Below are 14,845 nucleotides of genomic sequence, written 5' to 3'. Positions count from 1 at the left end.
TCCCTGGGGCAACAATGGTTCAAGAAAGCAACTCAGCACCACAATTGCTAAGGCAAGTAAGAGTCATCCATGCTCACATCCTGAGGTCAAATTAATAAAAGAACACAAAATAACGCACACGCTCGTATGCACTGATCCATACACAGATACATACTGAAATGCTACACTGAAAGACAGAAAAACACACCCTGACACAAAGATAACATTGCATAGTCCTACTGGACCTGAGGGCTGTTCTCATGAAAATGAATATTTGTGGTCTATTTTACCTGATGGTCACCAATATTCAGGCCAGAGTCGAAGTTGAAAAGGATGACCGTCAAGGTAACCGCAACTGGTGCAGGAAATGAAGCTGATCCATGGGTGTCACTTCTCATTGCTAACCAGCTGGCCAGCTAGCTGACTACTACTACTGACTCACACAAACACTAACACAGACAAAACATGGTCAGAAGAGACACCTGATGAAGGAGCAGTGCTCCGAAAACTTGTGATTTTAAATAAACCTTGTTGGACCAAAACCAGGTGCCATGTGACTTCTGACCTTGTCCACCCCAATCCATCACCGGCACCTCCACAACACACAAAACATGACATGGACGTACACTGGCATATAGCTCCACATACAACAAATAGACATATGTATGAATACACATTAATTCAAACACACTCACTGATTAGCATATGTGCTGGTAACCTGCACAAACACTGATATAAACATGACCAACACATTACTAACATGTACAAATACTAGCAAATAGAATCATTTAAAAACTGATGAGCAACAGAATCACATTAAGGTGCGCAGGCACTGACATACTAACAATCATACACAGACATGTGTGCGTACTGGCATGCAACCTCAAGAAACAGTACACATTCTTGAATTGATTTACCCACAGTATCAGGGGCACACTTAAAGATGCCTACAGACTGGCAAACACTCAATGTAGCACGTACACAAATAAACAATTGCAGCCACTTCCTCATTAACACACACTGGCATGTCTGTTCACAGACATGCTGTAATAAACACACTCACGTTTGCACTGAAATGCTGACATACACATATTGATAGTCATTAACATGTGCATCAATAGGCAGCACAGTGGCTCAGTGGTTAGCAGTGCTGCCTCACAGTGCCAAGGACCCAGGTTTGATTCCAGCTTTGGGTGACAGTCTGTGTAGAGTTTGCCCATTCTCCCTGTGTCTGCATGGTTTTCCTCCGGGTGATCCAGTTTCCTCCCACAATCCAAAGATGTGCAGGCCAGGCGAATTGGCCATACTGGATTGTCCATGGTGTTGGGTGCATTAGTCAGAGAGAGGTGTGTCTGGGTGGGTTGCTTTTTGTGGGGTCAGTGTGTTCTTGTTGGGTCGAAGAGCCTGTTTCCACACTGCAACTAATCTAATCTAATTTTTAATTTGTATCATGCTACTCCTTTTTACATATGTTACTCCACTGGCATCTGCATCCGTGACTCCTTGGTCACATAACTGATTCTCTGCTACTGCCAGTTGGCCATTTATGACTGGTCTATATAATTGAATCTTACTGAGTGACTCACCAGATCACAGTCACCAAGATCTAGAGATTCCAAAGTACGGTTTAGCTGAAGCATTGTTGCAAAGTGCATTCCACCTGTGTTGCCAATTTTATTTCCATTCATCCTCAGATTCTTCACAGATCTGTTGAACTGCATGAAAGGTTTATTTTTAATAGTCCTACTGAATAAAGCTCATTGACACATTTCACTTCTCGGCTTTTGCTAATGCAACTTCTAGTCGCAAGTTGGAGACAAATCCCAATGTACCATCTTTACCTTTATGCTTATTACTACTTGATTGAAACACCCCCAACCCCAAAATCTAGGATGCATTCAAACCTCTCCCAAACAAGGAAAATGCTCACACCCATTCTCTCACCCACTCCACAGGGAACATCTCAGTCCAAAGCTGGAGAAGGAGGCAACATCCCCTGAACCCTGGCTCTCCAAACCAGTGACTCCATTGCAAGGATCAATCACATCCACATCAAGTGCAACCAGTCATCCTGTCACTGATGTACACTGGAGAAACAGTGGTTATTATCACATGTTTTCTGTGGTTTAGAAGTGGCCCTGGGGGCATTGGTGACATAAGCATGACACATAGCACCATATGCAAGGCCACAATCTATGAGTAATAGTGTCAATGGAACTGTACAATCAGGACTAGTTCCAAGCCCACCCTGTGATGCTCAAGTGATTCAGAGACTTACCTGTAAAGCTTTGCTCAACCATTTAGCACCATGGCTGCCAATGTCATTACACATGAGGTTGAGATCAGTAATTGAGCTGCTCTCCTGGAAGGAGATACCAAAAGAGTAACAATCAAGAGAAAGTCACCAGACACATTCACATCAACATCATTATTACCCACACATACAGAATGACCTGACAAAAACTATTACTTTGGTTATTCCAACTGCCTCATTCCTCCTCCGTGCCCTGTATCAATCTCAAACAATTTGATTGTCTCGCTCTCATTCTATAGCCCAATGTCAATCCCAAACTAATCCCATTTCCCAATCCTCTCCTGAACCCCCTGTGTCAATCCAAAACTAAACCCACTGCTCCACTCATCCTTACAACACTGTAGCAATTGCAAACAAATCTCACTGCCCATTTTCTCCTTATCGCCCTGTATCAATCCCAAATAATCCCACTTTAACATTTTCTCATCATCACCCTGTATAAATCCAAAACTATTCCCAATGCCCCACTCTTTCCCACAGTCCTGTAACAATCCCAAATAAATCCCACTGCCCATTTTCTCCTTGTCACCCTGTACCAATTAATCCCACTACTCTTCCCCATAGTCCTGTATCAATTGGAAACTAATCCCACTGGCACTCTTTACATCCTCAATGCTATATCAATCTCAATCTAATCATACAGTCCGGCTCTCTCCCATGGTCCTATGTCAATCCCAAACTAATCCAATGACCTTGCTCTCTTCTTATCACTCTGTATCAATCCAAAAATAGTCTTGCTGTGCTGTTTTCTCACCATAACCCTGTATCAATCCGCAAACTAATCCCACCATCCTAATGCCACCCGATAGCCCTATATGGGCCGAAACCTTTCCCAGTTTTTTCTTCTAACATACCAGAAGCAATTTTCCAATCATTTCCGCTGCACAGTTTGTCAAGTTGTTGTACTGTAAATTAACGCCTGAAAAAAATAAAAGTCAAAATAGAATGCTCTTGACTCCTCATGAGAGTTTACTTTTTTCTTCAATTCCCAATCCCAATGTTGAAAAAAATCCTTGATCTATATAAGTAAATTTGTGAGGAATCCTAAATTAATCATTCTTCCCCACTCTCCCCCCATCAGCCGATACCAATCCCACTGGTCTGTTGTCTCCATTTAACCCTGTGGCAATCCTAAACTCATTCTGCTGCCACAATCTCTCCTAATCAACCTGTATAAGCCCAAAAAGATTGCTCCCATTGCTTCCCTCTGTCCCATCGCCCATTGTAAAGAAATAACCTGTGTGTTGATCTCTCCCCATAGCCCTGTTAAAAACAAACTATCATTCCTCAACAGAAGAGCATGCTGGAAATCAAGTCCTGTCATTCCTGAAGTTGTCATAAAAGTTAAATCATTTTTAAAATATGCAGAACTCCCCAATTTACCTGTTTCTTTTAGAACCAGACTGACAGAAGGTTTCTTAACACTTAACACTTGTACTTAACAAGAATTACTATTTATTACAAACAAATAAATATTGTCTTCAGATAAATAATTATAAAAGGTCAACATAAAACTTTACTGTTTAAAACTCTTCTGGATGAGAGTGGTGCTGGAAAAGCACAGCAGTTCAGGCAGCATCCTCTTCGGATGCCGCCTGAACTGTTGTGCTTTTCCAGCACCACTCTAATCCAGAATCTGGTTTCCAGCATCTGCAGTCATTGTTTTTACCCTGTTTAAAAATCTTCCTAACTTATGCACACTCCCCACTACACATAATATATAGATATACACAGGGTAAAAACAATGACTACAGATGCTGGAAACCAGATTCTGGATTAGTGGTGCTAGAAGAGCACAGCAGTTCAGGCAGCATCCGAGCAGCAGTAAAATCGACGTTTCGGGCAAAAGCCCTTCATCAGGAATACAGGCAGAGAGCCTGAAGGGTGGAGAGATAAGTGAGAGGAGGGTGGGGGTGGGGAGAAAGTAGCATAGAGTACAATAGGTGAGTGGGGGAGGGGATGAAGGTGATAGGTCGGGGGCGGGGGGAGGGTGGAGTGGATAGGTGGTAAAGAAGATAGGCAGGTAGGACAAGTCATGGGGAGAGTGCTGAGCTGGAAGTTTGGAACTAGGGTGAGGTGGGGGAAGGGGAAATGAGGAAACTGTTGAAGTCCACATTGATGCCCTGGGGTTGAAATGTTCCGAGGCGGAAGATGAGGAGTTCTTCCTCCAGGCGTCTGGTGGTGAGGGAGTGGCGGTGAAGGAGGCCCAAGGACTCCATGTCCTCGGCAGAGTGGGAGGGGGAATTGAAATGTTGGCCAAGGGCAGTGTGGTTGATTGGTGCGGGTGTCCCGGAGATGTTCCCTAAAGCGCTCTGCTAGGAGGCGTCTAGTCTCCCCAATGTAGAGGAGACCACATCGGGAGCAACGAATACAATAAATTATATTGGTGGATGTGCAGGTAAAACTTTGATGGATGTGGAAGGCTCCTTTAGGGCGTTGGATGGAGCTGAGGGAGGAGGTGTGGGCGCAGGTTTTGCAATTCCTGCGGTGGCAGGGGAAGGTGCCAGGATGGGAGGGTGGGTTGTAGGGGGGTGTGTGGACCTGACCAGGTAGTCACGGAGGGAATGGTCTTTGTGGAAGGCGAAAAGGGGTGGGGAGGGAAATATATCCCTGGTGGTGGGGTCTGTTTGGAGGTGGCCGAAATGTCGGCAGATGATTTGATTTACGCTAAGGTTGGTAGGGTGGAAGGTGAGCACCAGGGGCATTTTGTCCTTGTTACGGTTGGAGGGATGGGGTCTGAGGGCGGGATGTGGACGTGATGCATTGGAGGGCATCTTTAACCACGTGGGAAGGGAAATTGCGGAACTAAAGAAGGAGGCCATCTGGTGTCTTCTGTGGTGGAACTGGTCCTCCTGGGAGCAGATACGGCGGAGGCGGAGGAATTGGGAATAGGGGATGGCATTTTTGCAAGAGGTAGGGTGGGAAGAGATGTAATCCAGGTAGCTGTGGGAGTTGGTGGGTTTGTAAAAAATGTCAGTGTCAAGTCGGTCGTCATTAATGGAGATGGAGAGGTCCAGGAAGGGGAAGGAGGTATCAGAGATTGTCCAGGTAAATTTAAGGTCAGGGTGGAATGTGTTGGTGAAGTTGACGAATTGCTCAACCTCCTTGCGGTAGCTCGAGGTGGCGCCAATGCAGTCATCAATGTAGCGGAGGAAGAGGTGGGGAGTGGTGCCGGTGTAATTACAGAAGATCAACTGTTCTACGTAGCCAACAAAGAGACAGGCATAGCTGGGGCCAATACGAGTGCCCATGGCTACCTCTTTGGTCTGGAGGAAGTGGGAGGATTCGAAGGAGAAATTGTTAAGGGTAAGGACCAGGTCGGCCAAACGAATGAGAGTGTTGGTGGAAGGGTACTGTTGGGGACATCGAGGGCTTGGAGGCCCTGATCATGGCAGATGGAGGTGTAGAAGGATTGGATGTCCATGGTGAAGATGAGGCGTTGGGGGACGGGGAAATGGAAGTCTTGGAGGAGATGGAGGACGTGGGTGGTGTCTCGAACGTATGAGAGGGTGCAGTGGAGGTCTGGCGCACTGACCTCTACACCACTGAAGCCAAACGTCAACTTGAGGACACATCTTACTACCGCCTCCTCGACCATGACCCCACCCCCCCATCACCAAACCATCATCTCCCAGACCATACAGAACATAGAACATAGAACATAGAACAATACAGCACAGAACAGGCCCTTCGGCCCACGATGTTGTGCCGAACTTCTATCCTAGATTAAGCACCCATCCATGTACCTATCCAAATGCCGCTTAAAGGTCGCCAATGAATCTGACTCTACCACTCCCACGGGCAGCGCATTCCATGCCCCCACCACTCTCTGGGTAAAGAACCCACCCCTGACATCTCCCCTATACCTTCCACCCTTCACCTTAAATTTATGTCCCCTTGTAACACTCTGTTGTACCCGGGGAAAAAGTTTCTGACTGTCTACTCTATCTATTCCTCTGATCATCTTATAAACCTCTATCAAGTCACCCCTCATCCTTCGCCGTTCCAACGAGAAAAGGCCGAGAACTCTCAACCTATCCTCGTACGACCTACTCTCCATTCCAGGCAACATCCTGGTAAATCTTCTCTGCACCCTCTCCAAAGCTTCCACATCTTTCCTAAAGTGAGGCGACCAGAACTGCACACAGTACTCCAACTGTGGCCTAACCAAAGTCCTGTACAGCTGCAACATCACCTCACGACTCTTGAATTCAATCCCTCTGCTAATGAACGATAACACTCCATAGGCTTTCTTACAAACTCTATCCACCTGAGTGGCAACTTTCAAAGATCTATGAACATAGACCCCAAGATCCCTCTGTTCCTCCACCTGACTAAGAACCCTACCATTAACCCTGTATTCCGCATTCTTATTTGTTCTTCCAAAATGGACAACCTCACACTTGGCAGGGTTGAACTCCATCTGCCACTCCTCAGCCCAGCTCTGCATCATATCTAAGTCCCTCTGCAGCCGACAACAGCCTTCCTCACTGTCCACAATTCCACCTATCTTTGTATCATCTGCAAATTTACTGACCCACCCTTCGACTCCCTCATCTAAGTCATTAATAAAAATTACAAACAGCAGAGGACCCAGAACTGATCCCTGCGGAACTCCACTTGTAACTGGACTCCATGCTGAATATTTACCATCTACTACCACTCTCTGACTTCGACCGGTTAGCCAGTTTTCTATCCAATTGGCCAAATTTCCCTCTATCCCATGCCTCCTGACTTTCCGCATAAGCCTACAATGGGGAACCTTATCAAATGCCTTACTAAAATCCATGTACACTACATCCACTGCTCTACCCTCATCCACATGCTTGGTCACCTCCTCGAAGAATTCAATAAGACTTGTAAGGCAAGACCTACCCTTCACAAATCCGTGCTGGCTGTCCCTAATCAAGCAGTGTCTTTCCAGATACTCGTAAATCCTATCCCTCAGTACCCTTTCCATTACTTTGCCTACCACAGAAGTAAGACTAACTGGCCTGTAATTCCCGGGGTTATCCCTATTCCCTTTTTTGAACAGGGGCACAACATTCGCTACTCTCCAGTCCCCTGGTACCACCCCAGTTGCCAGTGAAGACGAGAAGATCATTGCCAACGGTACTGCAATTTCCTCTCTTGCTTCCCACATAATCCTAGGATATATCCCGTCAGGCCCGGGGGACTTGTCTATCCTCAAGTTGTTCAAAATGTCCAACACATCTTCCTTCCTATCAGGTATCTCTTCTAGCTTATCAGTCCGTTTCACACTCTCCTCTTCAACAATACGGTCCCTCTCGTTCGTAAATACTGAAGAGAAGTACTTGTTCAAGACCTCTCCTATCTCTTCCGACTCAATACACAGTCTCCCACCACTGTCCTTGATCGGACCTACCCTCGTTCTCGTCATTCTCAGGTTTCTCACATACGCATAGAATGCCTTGGGGTTATCCTTGATCCTATCCGCCAAGGATTTTTCATGCCCTCTCTTAGCTCTCCTAATCCCTTTCTTCAGGTCCCGTCTGGCTATCCTGTATCCCTCCACTGCTCTGTCTGAACCTTGTTTCCTCAACCTTATGTAAGCCTCCTTCTTCCTCTTTACTAGACATTCAACCTCCCTCGTCAACCAAGGCTCCCTCACACGACCATTTCTTTCCTGCCTGATCGGTACATACATATCAAGGACACGTCGTATCTGCTCCTTGAAAAAGTTCCACATTTCCACCACATCCTTCCCTGACAGCCTATGCTCCCAACGTATGCTCCTCAAATCCTGTCTTACAGCATCGTAATTTCCCTTCCCCCAATTGTAAAAACTTCCTTGTTGTGCGCACCTATCTCTCTCCATAACCAAGGTGAAAGTCACAGAATTGTGGTCACCATCACCAAAATGTTCACCCACTAACAAGCCCACCACTTGTCCCGGTTCATTACCGAGTACCAAATCCAATATGGCCTCCCCTCTGGTTGGACAATCTACATACTGCGTTAGAAAAGCTTCCTGGACACACTGCACAAACACCGCCCCATCCAATCTACTTGATCTAAAGAGCTTCCAATCAATATTTGGGAAGTTGAAGTCGCCCATGACTACGACCCTGTGGCTTCTGCACCTTTCCAAAATCTGTTTCCCAATCTGTTTCTCCACATCTCTGCTGCTATTGGGGGGCCTATAGTAAACACCCATCACCTCATCACCTCAGGAGATCTCCAACCCACAGCTTCCAACTTCATAGTCCAGGAACCCCACACTGCCCGGTTCTACCTCCTTCCCAAGATCCACAAGCCTGACCACCCTGGCCGACCCATTGTCTCAGCATGCTCCTGCCCCACTGAACTCATTTCTACCTATCTCGACACTGTCCTCTCCCCCCTAGTCCAGGAACTCCCCACATACGTTCGAGACACGACCCACGCCCTCCACCTCCTCCAAGACTTCCGTTTCCCTGGCCCCCAATGCTTCATCTTCACCATGGACATCCAATCCCTCTACACCTCCATTCGCCATGACCAGGGCCTCCAAGCCGTCTGTTTCTTCCTCTCCTGACGTCCCCAACAGTACCCTTCCACTGACACTCTCATTCGTTTGGCTGAACTGGTCCTCACCCTTAACAATTTCTCCTTCGAATCCTCCCACTTCCTCCAGACCAAAGGGGTAGCCATGGGCACACGTATGGGCCCCAGCTATACCTGTCTCTTTGTTGGCTACGTAGAGCAGTCGATCTTCCATAACTACACCGGCACCACTCCCCACCTCTTCCTCCACTACATTGATGACTGCATTGGCGCCACCTTGTGCTCCCACGAGGAGGTTGTGCAATTCATCAAATTCACCAACACATTCCATCCTGACCTTAAATTTACCTGGACCATCTCTGACACCTCCATTCCCTTCCTGGACCTCTCCATCTCCATTAATGATGACCGACTTGACACCGACATTTTTTACAAACCCACCGACTCCCACAGCTACCTGGATTACACCTCTCCTCACCCTACCTCCTGCAAAAATGCCATCCCCTATTCCCAATTCCTCCACCTCCGCCATATCTGCTCCCAGGAGGACCAGTTCCACCACAGAAGACACCAGATGGCCTCCTTCTTTAGAGACCGCAATTTCCCTTCCCACGTGGTTAAAGATGCCCTCCAACACATCTCGTCCACATCTCGCACCTCTGCCCTCAGACCCCACCCCTCCAACCGTAACAAGGATAGAACGCCCCTGGTGCTCACCTTCAATCCTACCAACCTTCGCATAAACCAAATCATCTGCCGACATTTCCGCCACCTCCAAACAGACCCCATCACCACGGATATATTTCCCTCCCCACCCCTTTCCGCCTTCCGCAAAGACCATTCCCTCTGTGACTACCTGGTCAGGTCCACGACACCCTACAACCCACCCTCCCATCCTGGCACCTTCCCCTGCCACCGCAGGAATTGCAAAACCTGCGCCCACACCTCCTCCCTCACCTCCATCCAACTCCCTAAAGGAGCCTTCCACATCCATCAAAGTTTTACCTGCACATCCACCAATATAATTTATTGTACCCGTTGTGGTCTCCTCTCCACTGGGGAGACTGGGCGCCTCCTAGCAGAGCGCTTTAGGGACACCCACATCAATCAACCACACCGCCCTGTGGCCCAACATTTCAACTCCCCCTCCCACTCTGCCGAGGACATAGAGGTCCTGGGCCTCCTTCACCGCCACTCCCTCACCACCAGACGCCTGGAGGAAGAACGCCTCATCTTCCACCTCAGAACACTTCAACCCCAGGGCATCAATGTGGACTTCAACAGTTTCCTCATTTCCCCTTCCCTCACCTCACCCTAGTTCCAAACTTCCAGCTCAGCACTCTCCCCATGACTTGTCCTACCTGCCTATCTTCTTTTCCACCTATCCACTCCACCCTTCCCCACCCAGGACCTATCACCTTCACCCCCTCCCCCACTCACCTATTGTACTCTATGCTACTTTCTCCCCACCCCCACCCTCCTCTCACTTATCTCTCCACCATTCAGGCTCTCTGCCTGTATTCCTGATGAAGGGCTTTTGCCCGAAACGTCGATTTTACTGCTGCTCGGATGCTGCCTGAACTGCTGTGCTTTTCCAGCACCACTGTAATCTAGACTCTGGTTTCCAGCATCTGGAGTCCTTATTTTTATCTAAACAGAATGCAGGCCATCAAGCTCTGGCATTTATTGGATTTTAGTCTCTTAAGATTCTCCAGTGTTTTTCCTCTGCTGCTATTAATAGCATTAAGTTCCTCATTATTATTAAGTTTGTGCTTATCCATGATTTCTGGAAGGTTATTCTTGCTTTCCACTTGAAGCCAGATGGGAATGTTTGTTAAATGTCCCTGCCAATTTTTCACTCCTGATGATAATTTCTTCTGTCTCTGCTTCAAAAACATCATTTTTACATTAACTACTTCCATCGTTTTTATATACTTGCAACAGCTCTTAGAAACAGATTTTATATTTTTGCTTAATTTAGAAATGTAATCTATCCTTTTATATCAATTTTTTTGCTAGTTGTTTGCTTGTTGTAAAACCACTCCCCATTCTAAGATAAATCTTTGCATGCCTCAACTTTTCATAGTTGGATCTGCCTTGTCCAGTTTTGTTTTCAGTTGAATCTAGTTTTGTCAAACACTTAGAAATTGTTTCACACTTTTATATATTCCTTTACTTTATGTTCTATTTACCTAATCAAATTAACCAACTTTCTCATTATACCTATGAAATTAGCTTTATTTAGGTTTTTTTGTAACTGCAGTCAAATTTAATATGGAATTCAATTGTATTACAATCACTTTTTTCCCAGTGGATCTTTACCTATGAGTTTAATGACCAACCCAGCCACATTACATAATACTAGATCTAAAATAACTGTATCCCAAGTTGGTTCTATGTGTATTGCAGGAGGAAACTGTCACAAGCATTAGGGGTAGTTTATAGAATAAAGCAAACTGAGTACGATTAACATGTTGAATTAAGACGACACATTGATTTGATTTTGCATAAGGCCAGCTGATGTTAATACTGGACAATTCAGATTCGAGAGAGTTATATGGCTTGGATTGACATTAACATGTTTTTTTTAAAAAAACAGCAGAGTGGTTCAATGGCTAGCACTGCTGCCTCACAGCAGCAGGGACCCAGGTTTAATTCCAGCCTCAGCCAACTGTTTGTGTGGAGTTTGCACATTCTCCCTGTGTCTTCGTGGGTTTCCTCCAGGTACTCCGGTTTCCTCCCATGTCCAAAGATATGAAGGTTAGGCAAAGTGGCCGTGCTAAATTACCCATAGTGTTCAGGGATATGTAGGCTAGGTGCATTAGTTAAGGGAAGTCTAGAGTAATTGATGTCAGGGAATGGGTCTGGATGGGATACTCTTTGGAGGGTCGGTGTGGATTTGTTGGACCAAATGACCTGTTTGCACACTGTAGGGATTCTAATTCTAATTCAAAAGGTAGGGGAATGGGTCTAGGTGGGTTATTCTTCAGAGAATCAGTGTGGAGTTGTTGGGTGACCTGTTTCCACACTGTAGGGATTCTATGAATCAGATACTGAATATATTCACACGTGTCTTGCAGCACAGTTTTAACACAACATGAAAAAGAAAAGAAACTATGAGCTCTGTTATACGGAAAAAATAAAAATAATTGCAGACATTTCATTGCAGACATCAGAAATAGGTAAAGACCATCTTCAATAAGAGATTGAGAAAATCTGAGATTGATAGGTTTTTGTTAAGCAAAAGTATTAAAGGATATGGGCCAAAGGCAGGTAGATGGAGTTAGGTCTCAGATCAGCCATGATCTCATTAAATGGCAAAACAGGCTTGAGGTGATGAAAGGCCTACTCCTGATCCTATGTTCCTAAGGTAATCTTACCATCACCTCTTGATATTCCATGGCATATAGCATAGAAACAGACCGTTTGATTTAATTTGTCCATGCTGATCAGATATCCTAAATAAATCTATTCTCTCTGCCAGCATTTGGCCTATATCCCTCTAAACTCTTCCTATTCATATAACCATCCAGATGCCTTTTAAACATTATAATTGTATCAGCCTCCACCAGTTCGTCTGGGAGTACTTTCCATACACGCATCATTCTCTATGTGAAAAAGTTGTCCCTGAGGTTCTTTTTAAATCTTTCGCTCTCACCTTAAACCTATGCCCTCTAATTTTGGACTCCCCACTCAAGGAAAATACCTTGTCTATTTATCCTATCCATGCTCCTCATGATTTTATAAACCTCTATAAGGTCACTCCTCAGACTTTGATGCTCCAGGGAAACTAGTCCTAGCCTATTCAGCCTCTCCCTGTAGTTCAAAACCTCTAAGCCTGGCAATGTTCTTCTAAATCTTTTCTTAATCCTTTCAGGTCTCCCTTCTTATAGCAGGGAGACCACTAATAACTATCATTGACAAGACCTGAACTGGGATATCCATATAAATACTATGGCTACAACTGCAGATTAAAGCAAAGAATACCTCAGTGAGTAACCCATTTCCTGACTCCCCTAAACCTGTCCACCATCTCCAAGGCACAAGTTAGGAGTGTAATAGAATACTCACCACTTACCTGGATGAGCGCAGCTCCAATGACACTCAAGAAGCTTCACACCATTCAGGACAAAGCATTACATTTGTTTGGTATCAAATCCACAAACGTTCACTCCTTCCATCGCCAATGCTTGGTAGCAGCAGTCTGTACTGTTATGGACCAGGCCAGACCCCTCAAAACATTTCAAGAAGATGGCCCAGACACTACCTTTGCTATTTGATTTAAGCAAGTGTACAGTGGATATTCCAGGAGAGATTCAGCTGGTCAATCCACTTCGTTTTAAGCAAATCAGAATTTCTTTACAATATTATTGAAGGAAACATAAAGAACAGAAAACAGAATGCCGAATAACCTATCCAAAAACCAACAGACTATCCCAACGTAATGATGCTGTTCCAAAATACTTGCAACAATCCCCATAAACAACCCTTGGCACAAAAGGAAAAATCAAACAGGTTCTTACAGGAGAGACGTCAGAGAGAGAGAAGGTCCAGCACACACACACACACACATCTGCATGAAAATCAAACCAGAAAGTAGCTGAGCTGGGAGAACTGGCCACTCCTCTTTTATAATACAAGCTTTCAGGCTGTCAAATTCCTTCTGACAGTCTGCTGTCTACAGAAAATTCTTGCCTTTCTCTAGCAATTCAGTGAGTGGAGCAGCCACACTGCTAAAGTTTGGCGCAAATTTTCAAAAAAATCCACTCATCTCATCCCAGGAACCATAGTACTGCTCTTTTTGTTGATGGTATGGGAAACTCCCCATGTACCTTTGTTTTTGCATCCCATGGGGCCATTGCATCCCATGGGGCCATTGCATCCCATGGGGCCATTTGTCCATGCCCAATAACATGGCCCAGGAAGGTGACTTGGGCTTTGGCAAATTCACTTTTAGCCAGGTTTGTCACCAGGCCTGTGTTCCGAAGTCAATCGAACAGTTTGATAAATGTTGTAAATGTTTCTTTCATGTGTGACTAAAAATCACCATGTCATCTATATAAATGACACAGTTGGGTAATCCAACAATGACCTTATTGGTTAGTTTCTGAAATATGGCTGATGCATTTTTCATGCCAAATGGCATGACTTTAAAATGACGCAGCCCATTCGGTGTTACAAAAGCCGAAATTGTCTTTGCTCTTTCTGCCAGTATCCTCTGAGCAAGTCCAACTTAGAAATATAAGTTGCTCCTTCCACCTTCTTAATACAGTCTTCCAAACATGGAATCAGATATGCATCAGTCTTTGTAACTGCATTGACTTTGCGATAGTCTATACATAACCATTGTGTACCATCTGTATTTGGCACCATTACTATGGGTGAGCTCCAGTCTCTATAACTTACTTCAATTATGACATCTTGGAGCATGTGTTCAATCTCCTTTTGAACCTGTGCCAACTTTAGACTGTTATGCCTATCAGGATGTTGCTTAATTGGAACTGCATCTCCTATCTCTGTATCATGCATAATTACAGTAGTACTTGCCAGCTTACTTCCACATATCTCCCCAAATGACAGTAATAACTCTTTCAGGTCATTTTGATTTTCTTTGGGAAGGTAACTCAATAATTTATCCCAATTGTTGGCAACTTCCTCATTGTCCACTTTAATTTGAGGAATGTCTAATTCAGAATTCTCTGAACATGGTTCTTCCCTCTGTGTTGTAATTAATAATGCATTCTCCTCTTGCTTTCCTTTCCTGTCAAAATACCTTTTGAGCACATACACAAGACACTCTGTGAGATTTCTTTCTGTCTGGAGTCCCTATCAAGCAGTTCACCTCAATTAATTTCCTTTCGACTTGATAAGGTCCACCAAACCTTGCTTTTAAAGGTTCACCTATCACTGGAAGTAATATCCCAATAGCAAAATTGCAAATTTTTGATTCCTTGTCTGCTTCCTGTTCATTGTGTGCTGCGATACTTTTAAATGTGTCTAGCCAACTTCCCAACTCTATTTAATCATTCTCTAAAATTTGACACA

The 14,845-nt window shown here is 45.0% G+C and overlaps 1 protein-coding gene across 1 annotated transcript in view; it reads right to left on the bottom strand.

Annotated features, from left to right (window-relative positions):
* lrrc34 (leucine rich repeat containing 34) overlaps positions 1 to 14,845 on the bottom strand; it is a 57,353-nt gene that overhangs the window by 26,860 nt on the left and 15,648 nt on the right. Inside the window, exons 4-6 of the mRNA XM_072572217.1 lie at positions 3,148 to 3,212; positions 2,258 to 2,341; positions 1,566 to 1,694 (exon numbers count right to left, since the gene is read on the bottom strand). Coding sequence (XP_072428318.1) covers positions 1,566 to 1,694; positions 2,258 to 2,341; positions 3,148 to 3,212 — 278 coding nt within the window. The remainder of the gene's footprint in view (positions 1 to 1,565; positions 1,695 to 2,257; positions 2,342 to 3,147; positions 3,213 to 14,845) is intronic.

This window comes from Chiloscyllium punctatum, chromosome 6, assembly GCF_047496795.1.
Source record: "Chiloscyllium punctatum isolate Juve2018m chromosome 6, sChiPun1.3, whole genome shotgun sequence".
NCBI lineage: Eukaryota > Metazoa > Chordata > Chondrichthyes > Orectolobiformes > Hemiscylliidae > Chiloscyllium > Chiloscyllium punctatum.
This window is presented reverse-complemented; position numbering and strand designations above follow the sequence as displayed.